This window comes from Pinus tabuliformis, chromosome 4_1 (assembly GCF_031772625.1).
Source record: "Pinus tabuliformis cultivar Carrire ecotype Pingquan chromosome 4_1, CPIR1, whole genome shotgun sequence".
Lineage (NCBI taxonomy): Eukaryota > Viridiplantae > Streptophyta > Pinopsida > Pinales > Pinaceae > Pinus > Pinus tabuliformis.
Genome location: NC_142303.1, coordinates 477,223,827 through 477,248,717, shown reverse-complemented (window position 1 = coordinate 477,248,717; position 24,891 = coordinate 477,223,827). Strand labels below are relative to the sequence as shown.

The 24,891-nt window shown below is 37.1% G+C and overlaps 1 protein-coding gene across 1 annotated transcript; it reads right to left on the bottom strand.

The window, feature by feature from the left end:
• On the bottom strand, positions 1-20,219 carry LOC149176557 (uncharacterized). The gene is made up of 2 exons (XM_089419937.1): positions 19,683-20,219; positions 1-1,630 (listed from the first exon to the last, which is right to left on the bottom strand). The coding sequence occupies exons 1-2, from the start codon at positions 20,004-20,006 to the stop codon at positions 467-469; spliced, it is 1,488 nt and encodes a 495-aa protein (XP_089276063.1). The 5' UTR covers positions 20,007-20,219; the 3' UTR covers positions 1-466.
• Positions 20,220-24,891: the final 4,672 nt, after the last annotated feature.

Sequence of the window (24,891 nt, the reverse complement as noted above, 5' to 3'; positions counted from 1 at the left end):
TTTTATAATTTTTCAAAGCTCACTTGCTTGTCTGCAAAAACCAATAAAAGTAAAGATTCAGGTGCAACGATTCTCCCTCATGTAGATGAACAGAAGATTCAGCTATAGTCCACATAACAAGTATTGTTTTGTAATAGTCCAAAGTTCAAACCATTCCTGTATTTTTGAACTTGAATCGATACATGAAGACAACAAAGCATGGATCAAATCTTTATATTTCAAATATACAGAACCCTGGTACAGTCTGTACAAGAATGACAACGAAAAATGGATCTCAGAAGATGCCTGCTGAGCTGCCTTAGATTATTGATGAAGATTTATGCAACAAGGACTTAAATACCATATGTATCCTATGACATACAGCCCTTGTTTTCAATTCAACTCTGCTCTTTGCATTGTGCAGTCCATAGCAGCTTATCTGTGATCAACTTGATATCCAATACAAATATATCAGGAGAGCAGGGTTTCAATGATTCCAAAATAGCTGACCTTTCCTGAAGTGTTTTTTCAGGTAAAATCTTAGTAGTTTGGAGTATGTCCATTTCTCTCGATGCTTCTTATGTGGGTATTGCAATAGATTTTCAGCACTGACATGGAAATCCCCTTTTCCAAATGCCTCATAAACTAAAGGATCGGTCAATACATTGGGATAAAGGTTATGCACTCCAATTTGACTTAGAGCCAAGGAGAGCTTGTTGGCCATCTTGCCATTCAAGTATGAATCGATAATTGCACCAAATGTCACAATATCAGGAGCAATATTCATATGTTGCATGTGAAGGACACTAACATGAAGATCCCAAAACATCTCCATCCTTGAAAAGGCTAGAGCACGAATGTTGAAGGTTGTTAGGTCAGGCTTGAAACCAGCATCGACCATATTTAAAAATTCTCTTTGCAGATTTCTCATTTTGAAATTAGCAGCATATGACAGCAAGAGAAGATTCCAAAGAAGGTTGCCGACATTCTTCCTTTTGAGACCTACCTTTCTCACAAATTCTCCTAGCTGATAGAACCTTTCCTTTTGGATATAAGCAAACGCCATTTCCCTAATTGTTTCCTCCTCTAAAAAATATCTGTATGCTTTCAGGCACCTATAACTTTCTTCCATTCCTGTCAAAGAACCAGCAAAACTATAAGACCGCACAATAAGATTGACAGTCGATGAGTCAACACTGAACCCACCTGACCGCATTTCTTCAAAAATGTTTTCCATCAACTGAAGCTGCCCCCCCTTGCCATAGCAAGATATCATTGTAGTATAGATTTTGGCATCAAGGATATGACCCGTGGACTTGATTTCTTTGAAGATCCTAACTATTTCATTAAAAAAACCCATCTTTCCATAGGCATCCATTAACTCCATACATATAACAGTGTCAGGCTGGAAGCCACAATTTGAAATCTCATTCCAGAGATTCTGAGCCTGATCAGGAAACCCACTCTCCGCATAACATAGCATTAAAGTTGCCATAGTAGCAAGACTGGGTTGAATACCTTCATCTCTCATCTCATTGAAAAGATTCTGAGCTTGGAATGGCATTCGAGCTTTGCGCAAAATGTGGATGAATGGAGTGTAATAGTGTTCCTTAGCTCTGTAACCAACCTGGTTTTTCCACCATTGGAAAACCTAAAATAATCACCGCAAGGAAAGATCAATTACCTTCTAAACAGTAAAGGATAAGCAAACAAGAATTATATAGTACTAAATATGTCCAAGTCATACCCCCTTTCATATTTTCATACATTGATGTTAAGTATATGCGGTAAATCCACTGTATAAGAAAAAACTGTCATACTAAAGATAATTCAACAAGATCCCAAATGTCACTAGAATCAAAATCTTAGAAAATAGGCTATTGAATTATGAAAAAACCGTTTTAGGTGGCACTGCAAGACCTAAGATTGTTGCTCCCAAGGGGCTTAGTTTTTATAGCTAGAGTTAAATGAACGCACCAAGCACATCTTCATCTCGTTGAAAATTGAAAACTACGGATATGACCATAATTTCAGTCATTGATTAAACATATATCCAGGAAATGTTAAATTTATATCAAAACCACTTGTAGGTCCCTCAAAGAGATTGCTGGAAAGATTTTCAAATACATCTTTCAAAATGTTTAAATGAGAAACTATGTGAAGGTAGCTACATCAGCTCAATCCATCCAAAGAACAGAGAGCAACACAAACTATATAGAATGAAAAGGCTATATTGAATGATTCCTAACATGCTCAAGCAAGATTAGGATACTACTGACTCCTGAGTCACTGACTATTAATATTTCTTCTATGTGTAACAGTAATAGTAGTTTCACTCATAATGTCTGATATATGTTTGATAGAGGGAAGGACTGGATAGGGAATAAAAAGAATTACGGGACTATAAATCACATGCTAACTTAAATATCTTTGTTCAATTAGGACTTTTGGATTGATATCTGATACAAAAGATCAAAAGGGAGATTAGTGATGAGAAATCAATGTTGAAGATCTCACTTCATGAAATGACTTTGAGAAGCCAGGGTATAAGAGTTTAACCTGGACACAACAAAAAGTTGGAAAATATAATTGAATTTTTAAAATACGCAACTTGTATTTTTAAAAATAATAATAATAATAAGGTCAATTGGGTCTTGCTTGGGTGGTTGGGAGGAATAACTGTTATTATCCCCACCCAAGTTCTATTTCTGCATGTGACATGTTGTGCTCTTAATGAGTATATTGTTGTAACGATCTTGAGCCCTCTGTTCATAAAGCTTCAAGCTTCTGCAAAATCTAGTTTACCTTGGATACCATCTTCAGAATGAGAAATACCCAATGGATTTCCACAGAATGTGTATTTCAAGGAAAAATAATAACAACAATTTCACTAATATGAAATTTATCAGTGCCACACAATGCAAAATATCAATCTAAAATCCAAAATCATATATGTGGCTATGTCTAATCATTGATGCTATCATGATATTACATATTTGAAAATACCAACCATGGCATGAGGCAACATCTAAATAGTATGAACTAGAAACATCTGCCCCTGATGTCGATTGCTCAATATCAAGTAAATTCCCGATCCATAAAAAGGGGCTCTTCGGTATCTTGGATCCAAATAAATTGCTCCATGATCAATGCCTCCTATGGTGTTAATGTTGGAAATCTTACTTTTTGTATTAATAGAAAGAAAAGATTTGAAAATGATAAATAAGAAATAGTATATAATTGATACTCGAGACTCAATTCTCTGGCCTTGTCTCTGCCTAATGAAAGAAGAAAACACTGTTGGAAGAACACAAAATCAATGAGTCCTTGTGCTAATTGATTGCGCTAGAGAGGATTTTCTCATACATACTTCAGTTGGAACTTGGACCCACAAACAAAAGCACTGCAGGTCTGCATTAAGATAACTACAGAAAAGTTTGGATTTCAAGGGTATCATTGCCAAAATTATTCCATTATAGACCTAGCATAGAGAATATACCATATTACATGAATAATAAAACCAAAAGAAATCCAAAGAAATCAAGAAATCAAGATTAAAAATTTATGAAATTAGATACAAATCCAGATACAATTTATAGCTTCAAGGAAGGACACAAATACAAATATGGATACTAATTCCAATAAGGAATCAGAATGTGAGGATAGTCATTAACATTGGTAAAGTTTAAAGGTTTGAAAGAAATCATCCAACCAATGAGCAGGATCTAGAACAGCCATGTTGATTGAAGCTGGGTTCAAGAGATTATCTTCAAACAACCACCATAAATCTTCAACAATAGTATGATCTGATGTGCTTGAATTCCCAACTTTATTCAGTCTTCTTCTACAGTTCTAGGAACAGATGAAGAAAGCATTGGGAGGATGTTCTTGTGGAATACCTCTTAGGCACAAGTCACTTTGTGGAGTTGCCAGATGAGCTCTTATAACTAGATTTTAATTTGAATTCAATGCTCTTCAACAAATGAATCTTAAGTATTCAAGAAACGAGATAACAGAATTTGTCCTTGGCAATAGCACCAAAATGTCAATGCCTAGGTTCTCACTTAATGTGAAAGTCCTAAATCATAAGTGTGAAACACTAGGGATGACTTAGATAAGCTACCCACTGTCACCTCAATAGCCTTATCTTTCTCTTTTTAGGCTAGCTCTCCTCTACCTCAAGTGGGGAACCCTTAAGGCAATCTAAATCCAATTGTTATCTCTCAAACTCCCCCTAAAGGAAATATCCCAACCTCACTCAAGGGGAAGCCTAAGGATACTATCAAGTGAATCACTACCTGTCACTTTAGTGATGCACTCCACTCTTTAGGCCAGGAAGATCCCAGCCAAGGGAGGATTCCCTAAACTAAACCTAAGCTTGAATGTAGAGGGGAAAGACTTAGCTTAGGTCTAGCTCACTTAGACCACTAACTCAGCCAAAGATGCAATTCCTAGAGTCCCAAGGACAAAGAAAGTTACCAAGGGTGAGGACCTAAACCCAAATGGATTGTGCGAGTGTAAGTGTTGACTGAATAAGTTCCCCAGTGATATTAGAACTGGTGGACCGTGGGATTGATATTTATTGTGCAAAGTGTGGATTGTTATGAATCAAGTAAAAAAGGTGTTTACAATATGCAATGAAAACTCAGCAAAAGAAATCTTAATGTGAATACCAAATTCAAGTAAATCCACAGAATAAAGTGACATGCTGCTGCTATAGCATTTAGCAAAGTGTACTTGTGAACAGTCCTTACTAGAAATCTTATGGAATTTGTTTAGGAGAACATTGTTCATTAGTTCATTAAACCGCAGAAATGGAAAAATTATACCCACATATGCAAACTTTGCTGAAATAACTTATCAATAATCCAGAGTTTCATATGCAATTCATAACCATAAGAGATTCAATATATATGAATCCAGCAACCATGAAATGTTTACAAAATATCGTGAAAGTAGAACAAAAGAACCATTAATCAACTAAGAATTATAGCGCTCTGTTATATGAATAAACCACAGAAGGAAATCACCGGTTGCATGTAAATACACTGATGTATTTGCTCATGAAACCTATGCATTAATATTTGGACAAAAACATCATTGGATCAAGTGCGTTACATCCACAGATTATTATTTTATGTGTTTGGTATCATAAACTTGCTAAACCGGAATGTATGCAATCACCCTTTCAATATTATAAGCACCTTAAATCATGTGAAGAGCATGTGAATATACCAACAGTAAAGAATAGTAACTCAGACTCTATCATCAGCAGTCAAATAATCCATCATTCATTAAATAAGATGTGCTAGCAAAGTAGTATCATTTTGAGAAAATATGCAGGAATTCCTCATTGAATTATTTGCGCCCACTGTAGATTAAACAGATTTAACTATTCCCATGTGTGGTATGAAAAGATATATTAAGTTTCAGTTGAAGGATAGATCATGTCACCATAAAGAGCATCAACTTCACTTAACTGTATTTTCAAACTAGATGAAATCAAATATTGTAGAATGGTGAAACATCCACAATCACTGCCAAACCACACTTAGATTTTATCACCATGCATGCATTAGTGCCATATATTCACTGGACATTGTTAAGATTAAGTTTAGTTGTTGAATTTACTTACGTGCCAATCAGGTGAGTAATCTTTAACCCGCAAATAAAACTAAAGGCACCATTATCAAGTCAACTATTTCAGAAATAAAATGGAACCCTAGTCAAACTTGAAAAATCCAAGTTAAACCAAAAAATTCAGCAATGTAAATTCTTGGGTGGAGTAAGTTATTATGCGATTTAACTCGAAATAATCCTCGACACTCTTAGAAAATTAAAGGAAGGAAATATAATTTTTTGTTTAAAGATGACGAGGAAAGATTGCCTACCATTGGGCCATGGGTCATCTACTCCTTTGATGATGTCCCCTTGCTGAAATGTTGAAGTCTTCTCACACCTAGAGTTGTGAGAAAAACATAAAATCTGAAAAGCAATAGGCTAGCAAATATATAGGGGATTAAATCTTTTAAAAGAAATTAACCAAAATAATTACAGATATTTTTTTTAACCAAGCATGATATAAGAGAACAAAATCATAAAGATATTCATTCTAAGTACATACACAAATCAAATTAAAGAATATTGAAGCAAGAAAGAGTCAAACTTATACCTCTTTAAATATTTGTCTTTCCCTCAATAGCCGTTACCATTTCAATATTGTAGGCTGTAGCTATATTAATTCTCCTTAGAAACCATGAAATATCACTCAATAGAAAATAAGAGATACTTGGGACAAATAGTAGGAAAGTTCTCCACTTTATTCTCAACTGTTGAAGTTTAGCAGAAGACAGGTTCTTCTGCATAGGCTAGGTGTTGAGCATGCAAGAGTCGTCCCAAGTCTCACTTATTAAACTTGCTTAATTAACATCAATTACTTGAGTAAGTCATTTTTATACTCCTAAGTCTTACTTAGGGAAAGTGCATTAATGAAATTCGATTAATTAATGTTGGCTATGTTGCCACACAATCTAGCAAGGGTCCTAAGAGAGGTACCTAAGGGACAACTACTAAACGAAATGACAACAATGGGACAAAGACCCACTGTCACCTCAGTCAGTGTCCCCTACTCTTTACAGACCTTCACCGATGGGAGGAGTCCCAGTATGGAGGAAATCACTATTGATGATAGAATGAATGACAAGGTATAATGTGATTTCCAAGGCCCATTCAAAGGAGAGGCTCAAAATAAAGGCTCAATGCTTCAAGAGAAGCTAAAAGCTCTTCCTGAAAGAGCTATGAGGAAACCTAGACCTAGGGTTAATGATATCCAATTATGACAAGGAGGCCTAAGGTCAAGGCTCCAAAGATGATTAGGACCTCTCAAGAAGCTTTGTATGATGCTTATATGCCTTTGAACAGGCCTTCGCTTATTCTTGAGAGACATAGAATGGGACCACATGAGACCTAGGGTTTATGAATAACCATGGGAGAAGACCATCCAAGGAGCTCACTAGGTCAAGTAGTGTAGGGAAAGGGTTTTGAATGATTTATTCCACCAAATACTATGTGCAAAACCCTCAAGAAGACCTCTTACCAAGACGTTCAAGATGATTTCTAGGACAGTGTTGCACGAAGCGCCCCCCCCCCCCCCGGTTCCAAGCCCCGAAGCGCGTCCCGTACGGAAGCGCCTAGGAAGCTTGGCCGGAAGCGCGCTTCCGAAATTTTTAGACGCTTCCTGGAAATTTGGAAGCGCTGGCGCTTCCGAAGCGCCGAAGCGCGCTTCGTACGGCGCTTCCCAGGCGCTTCCCAGACGCTTCCGTACACTTCCAGAAAAGCTTCCGGAAAAGCATTTAGAAAATCGTTTTTTTTTCAAATTTTTTTTAAATTTTAGGTGAGTTTGCTTGTTGGGGGTGGGTCCACCTTGGGTTAGGGTGACAAATGAAAGCAAAAAAAAATATAAATATAGCAGATGCTCCCTCATGGTAATGTTAAATTCTTAAAGTAAAAGTGACATTCTCCTTTATTTTTCATTTTCAACCTTTTACTTAAATTTTTAACATTACCATGAAATGACTCAGAATGTTTGAGAGTGGTTCCAGCCTCATTGGACTTCATATGGAGAAAATAGAATTTCATATCCTATTCAAAATTCAGCAGACTTAACAGTTTTCAAGTATTCAGGATCAATGGGATTGTGGCATTTCATTAGATTATATCAAGTATGAAGGTATGCGATTAGCATTTAATCAAGAGCACCAAGCCCTATATGTACCCTGGTGTTGGTGGTGTTAATTGTTGAACTCCTTTGTCACGCGGCACGCCCTTAGCAAAAAATTACCTTTCAATCAAGTCAAAATCATCGATCAAACATGTTAAGCTTTTTCTACCATATTTTAAGTCTTGAATTAGGTAGTTTGATCAAAGTTGGGCAATGTTGACTAATATCCCTAGACAATCGAGGTAGAGGCAAAGGCTAGACAAGAGGAGAAGAATCTAGATTCTAGATCATTAATGTACAATGGATGTTATATCTATCTTGATTTATGCAAAAATATGCATGTTTTCATGTCTTCTACAATTAATTTGGTATTTGGAATGTTTGTTTTGAGTATAAATGCAAAAAAATATAAATATATATATATATATATATATATAGCAGACGCTTCCGCGGACGCTTCGCTTCCTAGATTTTTGGAAAATGACGCTTCGGCGTCCCCGCTTCCAAAAAACGCTTCCGCTTCGCTCCCACTTCGTGCAACATTGTTCTAGGAACGCAACTAGGGTTTGAGTTTTCTCATAATCCAACAGTGGAAATTGCCTCAAATATGGAGGAGAGCTAGAGGAAACACCAACACAGTAGCTTGTCCAAGTGGTTTTGCAAGAGCTCCTTTCTAATGCAATTTGTAGGAGGCCCTAGTTGGTAGTCTAGGAGAGGGGCTGAAAATTTTTGGAAGGAGAAAAAGAGAAGGGAAAAGGGGGTGATCACCAAATTTACTTGGATTAGTGCCTTACCCTTGGGTTATGGAGTCTATGTGATTCGAAATTTGGCCAAAATTGTCTTCAAGGAGGCTAAAAAGTGATGCCCTAGCAAGCACTCTTTAACATTTACCCACCCAAGATCTATGGATTTTCATGGAAGAAAAACAAGTTTTACTCCACTAGGAACATTCATCTACTTGTTATTAATGAGTAACATGCACAAATTTGCAATCTAACAATCTTTTACAATAATATTCAATAATTAGGGCACAAAAGAAAGAGCTAGTTACAAAATTTCCACATTAGACATTTTTCATGTAAAAATCTTCAACAAGATAACAAGAGATATATCCAATCCAAGATTAAGAAGATGGCTCCAAGAAAGAACGGAATTTCAGCTCCAAAAAAATCGAAATGCATCAAGAGATCTCCAATAGACAACCAAGACAAGTGTGAAATTCCTTAAGAGAATTAGATCCAAGTGTGATGATGATGAATGATACAAAAGAGGCTTAGCTTTATTTATATGGGACTCTTCTAATTTGAATTAGCCTAAGATGCCCCTAAAAATCTTTTAATGTACAAAATAACATAACTTTGGTGACAAACCCACCAAATAGCTCATAAAGTGTAGAATAAGCCATCCAAAACGAAGCCAAAATGAAGAAGCAATGGTGTAGGAGGGTCGTTGAAAGGCCTAATCAAGTCCTCAAGGTGCCATGATGAAGAAGAGGGCTCCATGAACGATGGTCAAGGGGGTGGCCCCTTGATCTCCAAGTAAAACATCATGTGGTGCTCCAAGGTGGTTTTGGGCCACAAGTAGTGGTCTCATGGGTCTCCTGGTGTAAAATAACCCTGTAGACTGCTCCAAATGACAACACAAAAAATGGTGCTTGCCCTCCCATGTCTCAAGGATGAGACAAACCTCCTTTGGGCCTTGGATCAATTGCCAAACCCTGTACAATGCTAAGCCGACTAGGGGCACTATTGGTCCAAGTGCATCATCTCGCATCTAGGGCAATGAACAAGTTGTTGAAGGTGTTGAGGTTGCCTATGGCATGAGGTAACACTTTGTCGCATGATGGAATCCCATGGCTCTCAACGCTTCCCCTACAGGTGTCAATATGATCCTCTGGTGGGGTTGGGCCCCAGTTAAGTTGCTTAGCCAATGATGAACCACCTGCCAAATAAGTATAAGATTCAATGCATCTGCTCACCTTCAAATACAATAATTCATTAGTGCAATTTAATGAATACGGTTGTTAATCAAGGGCAGAAAAGAGACTTCATATTGGCCCTTCCAAATTTGGGGCTTTGAACATGTATTGGTGTTACCTCCATTGGTACGAGTGGTTAATAAACAACCCTATCAGGTGTTCCCAACCCCTAAAGTGAAGGACATGTCCAAGGTACATCCCTTAAGTGGTTGGTGTCATGTGGATAATGATGAGGTGAATGGGGACACAAGGGTCTCAAGGCCAAATGCCATGGGCTCAAGGGTGGTAATGATGAAGGATGTCCACATATTTGGGTATGAATGTAGGATGGAGCAATCTTGGTACATGAGCTACCCCGGCCTTTATTTTTCCACCCTTCTTCATTTTCTTTTTGCCTTTTATTGACTTTTTTTTTATTTTACTGCTCGAGGCTCCAAGGGATAAGAGCATGATGTGTATGATATAGTAGTGATTATCCCTTTAAGGTGGGGCAGTTCATTGCCCACCAGGGGTTGGGACATACATGGGTTCCTTAATAATGTAGGGGGCACTCATAGGGGCCTAGGAACTAGGGTGATGGCCATAATGATAAGGGGTAGAGCTCATGTTTGGCTTTTGTCCACATGCTAAATTTTATTGTGCCAACCATCTTTTGCATTTTGTGGTATTATTTCCTTTTGTATGTGGACATATTATGATTTTATCCTTTTTTAGTTGCATCAACCTCTGGGGCATCATTCCAAGCTCGACCCAGACATGTGGACAAGGGGAGAGGGAGTACCAAAGCGTTGTGGACCCAAAGAGGGAAGATGATGAAATAGGGGCTTGTAATGTGCGGAGGGGAGTGAAAAATGTGAAACGGGAAAATAGCACCGCGCTATCAAAATCAGGGTTTCCCAAGTAGTGCCCATCCTTAAGCTGCAAGCTAGTAGTGGAGATCCCACGGGACTAGGGTTGAAGATTAACCCTTCAGTTAAGGTAAGGGAACAAGACTACAGTCAAAACCCTTCCTCCTTCCAAGTCACCCAATAATCCATACCCAAGTGTGCCCAAGAAAAACAAGCATAAGCACCCAATTGCATAATGAAAAATCATACCTTTAGGATTGGATGGCCCACCTTCAAACATATGATCTCGACAAATGGGTGAGGGGACATATGACTGGCTCAGGGAGTGGAGACATCTAGCACAATATCGGCTACACTGGTGGGTATCAGGCGCTATTGGCTGCTAGCTGAAGACAAATTTAGGTGAAAAATTCTCCTGTGTGGTCACCCACAAGTGGTGGGTAACAAGCTATTGAGCTAGGAAAGTCTAATGAAATGTAAGTTAAATACATTAGTGACTTAGACATATCTCAACCATTGATCTCAAATGAGGTTACATCCAATCTAAATCGTCAATCACTTCGGAGATTAGGGTTAGGGGTTTAGCTAAATAAATAATTATAAAATGCATCCTAAGGAGAGAAGAAGGTAGATTTGAGAAAAACATTTTCCCGGTGAGTGAGAGAGCCCGATTGGTGAAAAAGGAGTTTTGCCTAAGTATCTAGACTCAAGCCAAATGAAGAATTTGTAGTAGTATTCTAGTAGAGAGGAATTCCATACAGGAGGAAATCATAAGAGGGTTCGATGGTGGAGTTTCCAATCGACAAGAAGGTCGAGTTAACAACACCTATATGGTTGAGCTAGTCAAGCTCACTCATGGTCATACAACAGGATTTCTCGGGAGCCATATAGGGATTTTCTAGGTTTTATCTTATGTAAAATTTTGTTATGAGTTGTAAATTTCTTCAAGACCATTTTCTCAGTTAGGGAGCCCTAATTGTTCTAATGGTGTGGAGTTGGAAACCATTTGTCAACGAAACCACTGCAGAATTGGGAGCCATGGTTACGAAATATGCAGAACCGCCATTGTTACAACACTGTGCAGATAAGGGTGGTATGGTCACATGCCACGGGTCTAAACGGCATGCACCGCTCCAAGCCATGGGATACCACCATCAGAGAAGTTGTAACTATATGCTAAGTTTGGAAACCATATGAACGTGCCGAAGTTTAATATGGTTGTTGTTAATATGCCATATTTGTATGGTTTCGTGCATAGTTTCCATTGCACCGAAACGAAATGTAATGTTAAATATGGTGCAGTTTTGAACTGTATCTTATGTTTAACAAATTTGCAACCAATTTCCATGTATAGAGTTTCAAAAGATTATAAATTAACATTACACCCATGTGCCATGAAAGAAGAGAAGTTGTGACATTTTTTTGTGCAACAGAGAAGAGCTTCGTAGCAGCTTTGGAGATTTGGAGGCAGAACTTTGCAGGTTTATTCCGGGAGTTGTAAGAGGTTTTTTCTGAGCCGTCAGTTGCGTTGGATTCTGAGGTCGAGCAAAACACAACTGGACCAGCCAGGGATCTTGTTGATGTAACTTTGATGTTTTTTTTTGGCTTTGAATTTCTAATATAAAGGCCTCCCCGTTGAAGACCAGGGCCCGGAGATGTAGGCTTGAAGATAGTCGAACTTCGTTAATAATCTCTTGCGTCACTTTTCTTCTCATCTAAGTTGCACGAAGCGCTGAAACGTTTCAGACTTTCCGAAACGGGTACGTTTAAAAATGTCACCTCCCAAAAATGGAAACATCGGCCGAAACGTCGCTCGAAATGTCATATATATATATATATATATATATATATATATATATATATATATATATATATATATATATATATATATATATATATATATATATATATATATGATATATATATATAAACATATATATATATATAGATATAAACATTATAAATAAATGAATAACACAATATCTTGCAAGAAAAAAAGGGAATAAGACCCATAGATGAAAATTTAGAAGGAAAACCAAGTCTATATTAATTCTCATAGATGATTACATTATGGTCGAGTTTCGACCGAGTTTCAAAGTTTCGGGTACGGGTCTCGAAATGTCGGGTTCCTAGAAGTGTCGTGCAACATAGCTTCTCATGGTTTGTTGTTCTAATATGTTGCAGTTCTTCATGCTTATGTATTTAATGGTGTTTTTAAATCATGCATTAACAATTTCTAAACAGTGAATGAATCACATTTCAATTAAAGATCTTTTTGGGGATCAATGTGATGGAGCATCAAGTGCTCAAGGAACTGGGTGATGGCTAATGAGGGGGGTAGAGCTCATGCTAGGATTTTCCCACACAATAATTAATGTTCCGACCATCTTTTGCATTTTAACTTTTCTTTTTTCTTTCATTGTGGCCAATTTATTCTTTTATCGTTCTTTTAGTTGCATCATCCTCTAGGGCAAAGTTTTTCGGCCCAAACACAAGGATGAGAATAAGTGTGTGTCAATCCCTATGAACCAATGACCACAAGCCTGAAGAATGGAGGTGAAATCTCGAGAACAATGGAAAGTGGTAACTGTGAAATATCATGGACACACTACTTCAATCCAAATTTCCCAAGCAGTGCCCCTCCTATAACCCTAAGGGCTCAAGGAATTCCCACTAGACTAGGGTCAAAAACTAACCTCCCCATTGAAGTGAGAGAACATGTTTACAGTGTATGTGCAAAACAAGAGTCCTCATAAGGTCTTGGAAGACAAGACACTAGAAGAAGCTTTCTTTGGAATGCAGCCGAAAAATGGCCACTTTCGCATTTTCCATTGTCAAGTTTATGCCTGTGTATCAATAGAGAAGAGGACAAAGTTGAAGCCCTCAGGGGAGAAGGGCATATTTGTGGCCTATAATGAGACCTCAAAGGCATATAGCGTCTTTATTCCAGCACAAAGGAAGACCACAGTGAGTCGGCATGTCAAGATGAGGAGATCTTGGCATTCAAGAAGTCGCATGAGTCCCATCCAGAGACAAAAGACAAGGAGCAAGTGGCTCCAAAGATTGAGGAAAGTTCATCGCCACGCACTTTAGGGACTCAATCTTCAAGTCAGGAGGAGGAATTGGAGGCTCCTTCCAATTATGTCGAGAGGAGGCCTCATTGGCTATAACAAACATTAAGGGATGCTGAGGAGCATGTGGAGGCTCCTAGGAGTACATTTAGGGAGAGTAGGCCATCGAGGAAGTTTCCCAACTATATGGATCTCATAAGTAGCATCATTAATTCCGAGACTACCAATTTTGAGTAAGCATCAGATCAACGGGCTTGGATGGATGCCATGATGGAGAAGTTTCACTCCATTATAAAGAATGATGTGTGGCATATAGTTTCAAGACCAAAGGGAATGTCACTGGTGAGCTTAAGTGGATCTTCAAGCTAAAGCATGCTGCAGATGGCAGTGCAGAGAAATACGTGAGGTTTGTGGTGAGAGGGTTCTCCCAGAAAGAGGGAGTTGACTATGAGGAGACTTTTGCTCTAGTCGCCAGGCATACTTCCATTCAAGCTATCATATCTATTGCCTTAGTCATGGGGTGGAAGATACATCAGATGGATGTGAAGACAACATTCCTCAATGGACTTATTGAGGAGGAGGCATACATTGAGCAACCTCAGGGCTTTGAGATACATGGGAGGGATTCTCATGTAGGCAAGATTAGGAAGGCCTTGGATGGACTCAAGCAGGCATCGGGGGTATGGTACTCTAGGATTGATGGGTATTTTCTTAGCATGGGCTTCACCAAGAGTGAAGTGGATCCCAAGTTGTATTTCATACTTGTTGAGGATGATCCACTTATCTTGGTATTGTATGTTGATGATCTATTTCTCACGGGTGCAAAGAAGTTCATTGTTATGTGCAAACAAGATTCGACTTTAGAGTTCCAAATGAAAGACATCAGCTTGATGCATTACTTCTTAGGGTTGGAGATGTGGCAACAGCTAAGCGAGATCTTCCTTGGACAAGGGAAGTATGTAGTTGATGTTCTGAGGAGATTCAGGATGGTGGATTGTAAGCCTATGACTACACCTATGATCACCAATCCGATGGAACTAAGCACTTCAAATTCAGAGTTGGTGGATACCACATTGTAAAGGCATTTGATTGGTTCCTTGACGTATCTAGTCAACACTAGGCTAGATATCTAATTTGTTGTAAGCATTCCAAGCCAGTTCATGGTGGAACAGAGGCAGGTGCATTAGATTGCAAGAAAGCATATACTCAGACAATTGCTTGGTACAATGGAGTATGGGATGAGATATGTTGGGAGTGATGGAATGAAGTTGCAGGGGTATATAGACTCAGGTTGGGATGGGAGTGCAATAGATAGGAAAAGCACCTCAAGGTGTTGCTTCAGCTTGGATCAGCAATGATTTCATGGTTCAGCAAGAAGCAGCCTTTTCGTCACACTTAGTTCAATAGAGGAAGAGTATACAGCAGTGAGTTTAGCAAGTTGGGGAGCTATTTGGATTCGCAAGTTACTTACTAGGCTATTTGACCAGGAGTTGGAGCTTACATTGATTTATTGAGATAATCAAAGTTGTATCAAACATTCTGAGAATAGTATTTCATGATAGGTCCAAGCATATTGAAATCAGGTATCACTTCATCAGAGATAGGATCAAGAGAGGAGTTGTGAAGCTTCAATATATCTCCATAGATAAGCAAGTTGTAAATACTCTGACAAAGCCCTTCGTAAAAGGGAAGTTTGTCTTCTACAAAGATAAGCTAGGAGTGGTGCAGAATATTTTCCTTGCTAAGAGGGAGTGTTGAAGTTTGACAATGGATAGGTTCTTTTGCATAGGCTAGGCGTTAATCATGTAGAAGTCGTCCCAAGTCTCACTTAGGAAACTTGTTTAATTAACCTCAATTAATTGATTAAGTTGTTTTTTATAATTTTTCCTAACTTTGGGAAAGCACATTAGTTATAGTCAAATAAATAATGTTGGATATTGAGCTAGGAAAGTCTAACGAAATCTAAGTTAATTACATTAATGATTTAGACTTAATCTCAATCATTGGTCTCAAGTGAGGTGAGGTATAATTTCAGCCGTCAATCGCATTGGAGATTAGGGTTAGGGGTTGGCTCAATAAAGAATTATAAAAGGTGGCCTATGGAGAGAAGACACAAATTTGAGAAAAAAAATATCTCGGTGAGTGAGAAAGAATAATGGGTGAAAAAGGAGTTTTTGCTAAGTATTCAAACTTAGGCCAAAGGAAGAATTTGCAACGGTATTTCCAGTAGAGAGGAATTTCATACAGGAGAAAAACAAAAGAGGGTTTAGTGGTGGATTTTCCAGCCAGAAAGAAGGCCAAGTTAGCAACAGCAGTACAACTGAGCCAACTAGGCCCACTCATGGTTGTACAACAGGATTTCTCAGCAGCCATACATGGAATTTCAGGTTTTATCCTCTGTAAAATTCTGCTGTGAGTTGTAAATTTCTTCAAGGTCATTTTCCCATTTAGGGAACCCTCATTGTTTTGATTAATAAAGTGAAGTTCAATTGGAGGGTAAATTTTTGTGTGTGAGAATTATTTTCAGTGTTTGCTTCCACTGAAAATTTCTGAGTTAAAATTTCAGTGTATTTCTTATTCAGTAGATTCAGATTTAATTTTCTAGGTTCATAATATACTACGAATATTAAATGAGATCTGGAATTAGAAGTTTAACATCAACAAGTAAATATGAAAGAGGTGCCCTCCATATATACGAAAAGAGGCGTTCAATACCACATATACAATGTTATGAGCTAGTGTGAAACCATGAGTTCATACCATGTGCTAGGTAAAACCATGAGATCATACCATGTGCCCAAGTCAAACTATGGAAAAGTCCAAATTTTGTTACAACAAACCCTTAGTCAAAGGAGTGCCTTGCTCAAAGTGAGCGAATCCCACACACGTGGACGTCAAGTGGTCAAAATACGCAGCAATTTCTACAACATCATGACTTGGTCAATTTTTATCTGATTTTTTGTTATGACCCAATTTTACAAATGCCATGGCCAATTTGCATGTAATGGCACTACTCTAGTGCAATTATAGGCACTATGCCAAAAGATAACAACCGTTGGAGTTGGCCGCCCTTAAGAAATGTACTCTAATGGTCCACGTGTGTGAAAATTTTCCTATAAGTGGCTCATGCATGCTCCATATGCTAATAAGTGGGCGATGTGTTGATATGAACACCTTAATGATGATGTGGCATCCATGTTGTCACAAATCCCAAAGTAGGTACATGAATCCCAAGGCACAATACATGAACTCCAATATATTGTGCCCAACCTATAATGATGAAATATATATCCATATCCATTGAAGGAGGTCATATATGGCTTTCCATTGATCCTATGTAGTAGAGATAGAAATGTCATACATATAAGCTTGGAGAGGTTGGTAAGGCAATTCTTCAAATGGTATTTTTTAATTTTCATATATGTGTCTGTACCCTAATGTAACCCTATCCCTTGTTTCAAGAGTGTTGTATGCATCCCTGTATAATACCAACCCACATACCTATATTAACTTAGACCAAGACCTTCCATTTCTTCAGCAAACCTGTGTAGCTAATCAACTCCTCCTCTATTGGAAAATTAACCAATCCCACCTTTAGAATCGTCTCACGCTCCTCTCTAAGATCATATGGATGACATCTCCATCCCTCAATAAGATCATGGAAAGACATATATGACCTCCTTTAGACCATACTCTAGGCCAAGGCACTGATTTAGAGAAGAGTGTGCCACCCCTTGTCCAAGGAAGAATTATAGGTTTCCCCACACCTCCTACTACAAGGAATTTTAGTTGAAGATATTCATCTTGGGAATAGCTTCTACTTAAGTGGGGACAAAATGATGAGTACAATGAAACGCTTTCTTAAGCTTGCATTACATGCAAGTACTCATCTTGCTATAAAATATACGATATGTATCTTTTGAATTTCCTAATTGTATCCAGATTCTATCGAGATGTAAATGGTGCCACACATCCCTATGATTAGGGGACTATATAAAGGCAAGTGAAATCCAAAGTGTAGTGTAAATATAACATTAGTGGAACATTAGAAGAAGACATGTGGCATTGGTCCTAAATGTAATACATTGCAGGTAACATTAGTATAAAGCTAGCAAAATCGATATGGCACCATTCAATCTCATGGAAAATTTAATAAAATCTATCTATCTATCTACCTACCTATCTATATTTGAAGGATCTCAACTTCCATATACATTCATTTAAAAGTTGTGAACATAGCTTTACTATCATCCCAAATAAGAATAGTATCCTTGTGATCTACTATAGGAGTTTTGCTTAATCCTCCACACCTTGCTCCACCTCACATAATATTAAGTCCACTCCTATTATTGGCAATTGGATAATTTAATCCCATGACATAGAGAAATGCTCACTAGGAGCAAGTAATACAAGCATAGTCCAGGAATTGACAGTTCGTCAGTTGTACAAGAAGGAAGCCCACGTCTTCACATGTAATAACGACACTCAACCTTCCTAAGTACTATTTACCATTGGCTATTTCAACGTGAATTATATATATTTGATGAAACATGACAATAAATTCTTGGACATAACCAAGGCTCAAATGCATGCGTTGCACTTGTTAGATGCCCACACTCTAAAATGGCTTAAGAGATATACACCAGCACTGACCTACTATGAGATTGTCATGGTTTTAAAGACCTGGGGAATTCTCCTAATTGCCTCCAAACGTCTTGAAATACTTAAAAGATATGCGCAATTTAGTCATACTAGTTCAAATTTATCCTTAAAATAAATTTTACCAACATGCGGCCATAAACCCTTTTTGGATAATCATTCTATGATTATGGATGACATCCCTAGCAAAACATCTTGGTGTATACTAGTAGCCTTACTCGAACCGGGCACTTGCTTTCACAAAACTAGCCAAATGTCCAGCAACATTGGCAACAACCAGTTGAGCTAATACCTTGAGCTCAAATTTTCATGGTTATTTCAAAGAATAATGACAATAATATCAAGATTCAAAACTCATACACCACTAACAAACAGTTGCCTACACAAGGCTACCATAGCAATCACTCACAACAATTTCCTCTACTCTCCAATCTATAATAATCCTAGGTCCTCTTGTGAGGGAGTCAAGCCCATACCTGCTCTGATACCATGTTAAAAAACCCAAGTAGACACATAGTGCACACACTAAAGAATGTGTCAAGCATTCTATTAATCCAATGAAATAGAGTACATATCAATACAACAAGCTTTGTCTCAAGATAGACGAACTACCTTGATCATGCAATCTATTAGTTGAGGAAAAATCTCAACCTTACACCAAACTAGAAAGCATATAGTTGGAGAGAATCTCCCATACCAACTAAATCTAACAACTCTCTAAAGCCTAGAAACAGACTATTCTCATAGAGATGAACTCTACCTAATAATGACTAACTATCCTAACAATCCACACATATGATCACACGTAAAACAAGTAAAAGTTGCATATTCAACACTCCCCTTAACGACTACTTGTCTTAACCTTTGAACGACTACTTGTCTTAGCCTTTGAACGGATGGCTACTCCTCTCTTTTCACATAGCAGCTTGATCAATTACATCTATCTTTCCAAAAGATCTGATGGAGAAAGGCATACACCACCGACAAACAGTTGTCCACACAAAGCTACCATAGCAATCACTCACATCATCAGTGGCCTAAGACTCTGTTTCTTTCATTGAAAACTAAAAAAAGAGTGGGATTTAACCTGCTGAATTCATAGAAAACTAGCGAAAACTTAAAATGGGTGCGATTCAATTTTGTTTTTTCCATTGGAAATTAGCAATACCTAGTTTCCATGGTTCCTTCAAATAATCATTACAAGAATATCAAGACTGTTCATTTTAACGAGATGGATGATCTTCACTCCTGTTGACTTTACTAAAATTATCCAAAAATATAAAACGGGTGGTCTTCAATCTGTTGACTGCAGTGACAATTAAAAAAAATTAATAGTGCGAGACATTCCACTGTGGTGATTTAATTGTAAACTGGCAAAACATTCCTACCCAATTGATATGGCAGAGGATAGGCCGAAGGAAATTTACCTGCAAAGCGTCCTCTGTCCGGTCACGAGCCTTGAGATAATCTACCACTGCCCAAAACTGTACTGGGTCCCCTCCCTGCACGTTTTGAAGGATTTGATGAGGGCAACTACCTTGCTTCAGCAAGCGCAGCACTGCGGCCCTCCTCCTCTTTCCAGGCAATTTCTTCATATCAATTTCGCAATCAGTCAAAGAATGAACAACGCTAACATCAGTTCTCGTATATAATGTCATTTTCATTCTGCTCAATCTCAACCTTGTAAGTCCTCTTGATAGCAAAATCCTATCGTCGCATGGTGCTGCCATAGGGCAACTCACCGTCAGCATTTTCCCTTGTAAATCATTCAAACACCCTCTTTGAAACCAGTCCAAATCCCCAATTGCCAAAAACAGCGGTCAGAAACAACATTTTTCACATCTCTTCTGCTGAAGCAGCGGATTATTGACCTTTGGTTATAAGAATGTCGATGGCATAACCTTCGTCATACAAATCCTTTAAGCTATTCACGAGAATGCACCAGTTTGAGTTTAAGTTTTTGGTGACTCTGTTAATTTGAGTGATCCTTGTAAAAAAAGATTATTAAAATTTAAATTAAAATATATGACAGATGATGGATAGAGTCATTATCTGCATAAATTACAATTTTATTTTAGAAATCTCTAAAAATAAAAAGTTTAACAAATAGGTTTTTTTTAACCAATAGGTTATATATTTACAAATCATAAATTATCTTTTATACATATTAATTCAATTTTAAATAATAAAATTTCAAATTATTAATTAATATTCTATTAACTTGAATATAAAAACTGTTTATTAGTCGTAAACCAACGGATAATATTCTTAAAATAACTTCTTTGATTAGAATTACTTTCTTACACCAATACAAGTATAAGTTGGAGAGCGGGCGTAATTATTAAAAATATGGGTTTTATTTTCAAAGGGTACATGCTCCATTTCTTTCATGGTGGAGATTAGAGTAGAGTATGTTAATTGTTATCTCTTAATAGTAGTGTGGGGATGGATTGGAAGGTTCATTTCTACATATGAGATAGAGAGTGGGATGATTTATATTTTTGAAATGGATTTTAACATTCAAAAAAATTGGTTGTCATTCCTCTATATGAGTTATATGAGATAGAGAGTGGGATGATTTATATTTCTGAAATGGATTTCAATATCCAAAAAAATTGTCATTTCTCTATAATCCAAAAAAAATGTTATTCTTCTGTAATATACCAAAAACATTATAAATTGGGTCAAAACTTCATGATTGAATTTCTTTGAAGACAATTGATTGCCCATACTTCTTTATATGAGGGATACTAATATGCCTTCAAATGTGGGAAAGGGAACACCGAAGTGACTCGGGTTGGTGATATGGGAAAGGGAACACCGAAGTGACTCAGGTTGGTTATGTGGGAAAGGGAACACCGAAGTGACACAAGTTGGTTTAAATAAGTTGTTTAAAGATTAGATCTTTTTTAGATGGTCAATGAATAATAAATAGAGGATTTGTTGAATTAGGTTTATGAATAACTAATTAAAATTTAAAAGGGGTTTTTAGTGAGTATGTATGGTAAGAGGATGTGATGAAGGAGGAAGTGAGATGTTTTTTAATGATAAATTAGTGCCAATGGTTGGGGTTTTTAATGGTATTATTACAATGTTGCAATAAAAAGTTTAGTTGCTAACTTAAACAAGAATAATAACTATAAAGCAGTGAGTGTCTACTTTAAGACTACTTGTTATAATTCTAAGAATCAGCCTAGATCTATCTTAACTCGAGATCTATCAAGTGTCAAGAGGGATTAAATTTCTCAAAATGCAAACCTTTTTTTTCAGTGCAAAACTTGAAGAAAAGTTTGCACATCCAGAGATTTGATCACTCTCAGTGCTTGATAGATCTAAGTTCAGCTGGATCTAGGCTGATTTAATTATTAATAATTATTGATTATAATTATTAATTTTATTAATTTATTTTATTTTTATGTAATTTGATTGAGTGAAAATGTTTAGCATAACATGACTTTACAACATCTCTTCCATACTAAGCTTGAGAGTGTCTAGACACAATAAAATAAACATTATAAATTAAAAAATATATTATTATATTTCTTTAAATTGAAAAATCAATATATTTATATTTATATTTAGAAATTTAAAATATATATATAATTTAAATTAGAAAATTGAATATTTATAAATATCTATAAAATAATAATAATAAATTTAATAAATTTAATTATAATAAAATATTTAAAAACAATTTTTTCCCAAACATTTTATATCAAAATAAAACATATATTCTCAAAAAAATTACGATTATGGAAAAAACTAAATGCGAAATGTTCCTTTGAAAATGGAAGAATAAACATGAATATTATAAAATACATAAAAAATCATTACATGAAAAAAAACATCTATCCTAATGTTGCCACAAACAATATTACCCTTTGTCAAATATTTTAACACATAAGTGTTGAATTTTGTAACTAAGGGTGGTTTCCATAATGTATATTTGGTCACTTGTTTTATTTATATTGATTATTGTAAAGCATATTTTTAAATGCTAGAGTCAAAAGAAAATTATATTTTGAGTCAAGTTCCATTTCGACTTTTGAAAAAAGAAAAATTGAATTTTTGAATTTGAAATTTTTGGCTCCAATTCAAGTCAGCCCCAGGAAAAGGACACACCCATTCGACCCAGCAAACCATTACATAAAGGCAACTTGACCTCATTCTCTTACCACCAATTCGCACTCTCTCAAGAAGAAAGTTTTCGGGCATCCTAGCAAAGATCAAGAAGGACAAGGAGGATAAAAAAGAAGATGAATTGCATCTATTTCCCTCTCTCTCAAGCTCGCACGTGCAGATAGAATCTCCCTCTCTGCAACTTGCATATTTATGAGCAGTTTTTGTTGCAAGGCCAAAATTTCTGGGCAATTGGAGGGGGCCAACATTCCAGGATTTTGGCAGCTACAGGAGGGCCAAAATTCTAGGTCAGATCAAGCAAAGTGAAGCACTAGATCAGGTTGGGAGGCTTGACTTGGAGCGTTTGACCAAGTGTGACCTAGTTGATGTCTAGAAGTTCTAGGTGTGTCTCTTATTGAACAAAAGAATTTCTCTATTGAAAAGGTTGTTGGATTTTTCCCCTTAGTGGGTTTTCCCAAAGTAAATCGTGTGTCTTCTTTGTGCATCGTGATCTCTATTCTTCTATTGTTCTTGTATGGTTGAATTTCTGAAGTATAACTACTAAATGATATATTGGAATAATTAAAAAAAGATCAACATCAAAAGTAATTATTAGTTTTTCAAAAATATGGTGCTAGTCTCTATTGCACTTAGAAAATCAACATGGTATCAGAGCTTGGTGAAGGAAGGAACACAAAGATCACCTTTGAAGAAACCCAACTTTGAGATCATTCTTGTTGAAGTCCTTCTTGATGACTTGCATCCATGGCTTCTTCTATGAGATCAAAAAACAAGTTAGAAGGAGCCTCAAACTTCAGAGCTTGGAAGACTAGAATTGATCTTATTCTTGCAAAGAACAAGGTTTTGGATATTGTGACAGGGAATATTATAGAACCAACAGATATTGCAAGAAAGGAGAAGTTCAAGGAAGACAACATCACTACCATGAGTCTTATTGTGAACTCTTGTAACACCCCACCCCACATTTACCCACTTTTACAAGCTCATAGGGGTAAACATGAGCGGAGAGTTACTATGCATGACCCAACATCTAAGATCTATTTATGGAAGTGGGGTCCACTTGTGCAACTTACTGCAGCACTCAAAGACACGTGATCACACAGATGTCAAACAATTTCCACTAATGACCTTTTCCCTAAGCTGGAACCACATTTTGACCTAGCTTACATCCCAGCCACATGCAAGAAGGCTAGTCAGTGTGGCCAATGGCCTCCAGCCACACGCATAACCCATACTCAGTGTCGCTACAACCGGATTTTCCAAGTTAAGACAGTGTGGCTAGGGACTTTGTTCTAGAATTTTAGGGCTAGCCTATAGGCCAACTGCCCATAACTTTATCAACAACTTGTATAAGGATTCAAGATCTAATCCTAAATTTTATTCTTGCTCAAGCTTACATAACACATAACAGTCAATTATACAAACACTTTGTAAACATAGTACCTATAGGTCATGAATGCATATTTGTTCATTGTTTCATTAGTTTCATCAGAGGTTCATCAAGAAGGCTTATTGCACCCTCAAATTAGCTACAATAATCACATATTAGCTCATGCATCCATATAAAACATTCAAGAGCCTATCAACCATGAGCAAGATCAATAACAAGAGCTCCTCACATCATAAGAAATATACCATGCATGTAACCAACATTTAACCAGAATGGAACCATGAAAAACTAATCACACATTAAAAATACAACTTGTGATCATTGGTCTCATTAAAGAATACCACATATTAACATATGCATAGTGCCAACCAAGTCAGGGACTTCCACGTACCACCCAACCATAGATTGGGTTGAACCAAATCTTTCTTCCATCCAATCACCCTCGTGTCATATTCCAAGCATAAATGTGAGATCACATGGGATAAACTAAACATAACCATACAAGGAATCCCAAGGAAACCACCTTCACCCTCATACCATAGATGATTTCACCCAATACCAGGTTCGGAAATCACCAAAACCAATACAAGCTTGGATGCCTTAGAATTTTTTCACCATAACTAAAGGAATTTTCTTATATCCACCTACCTGTCAAGAGCTTCTTGGAGAAAATCATCTCCACAATCGACTTTTGGGATTTTTCAAAGACCACCTCAACTAGGATCCAAAATCTGCCGACAATCCAAATCTCAATCAAACAAGAAACCCTCTACATCATGGTTATCCAGGAAATGGTATAAGGAAAGGTTATACATGATTGTCAGTCTAGGAAAATCCCATGCCAAAGATAGAAAAAATGACCAACAAACCAATGCATAAACCATGCATTCAATTCCCAGCAAGATAATCAACATGCCTCGGGGATGTTGGAGCGGGAAGGGTAATTGTTAACCTCGAAGAAAAAATAGAAACAAAGTATGCATGGGGTCTTGGCATTGCAACAAACAATCAAGCAAAAGCCCTTTCTCTTTGGCAGGGTCTGAAAATCAGTTTGGCTAATGGTATCAAAAATTTGTCTATAGTTGGCGACTCCATGATGATTATTC

Coding starts and splice junctions, on each gene's coding strand:
- LOC149176557 (XM_089419937.1), bottom strand. CDS start 20,006: ATGCTGACGGTGAGTTGCCCTATGGCAGCACCATGCGACGATAGGATT. Junction 1,631..19,682: donor GGACAGAGGACGCTTTGCAG/GTAAATTTCCTT, acceptor TGATTATTTTAG/GTTTTCCAATGGTGGAAAAA.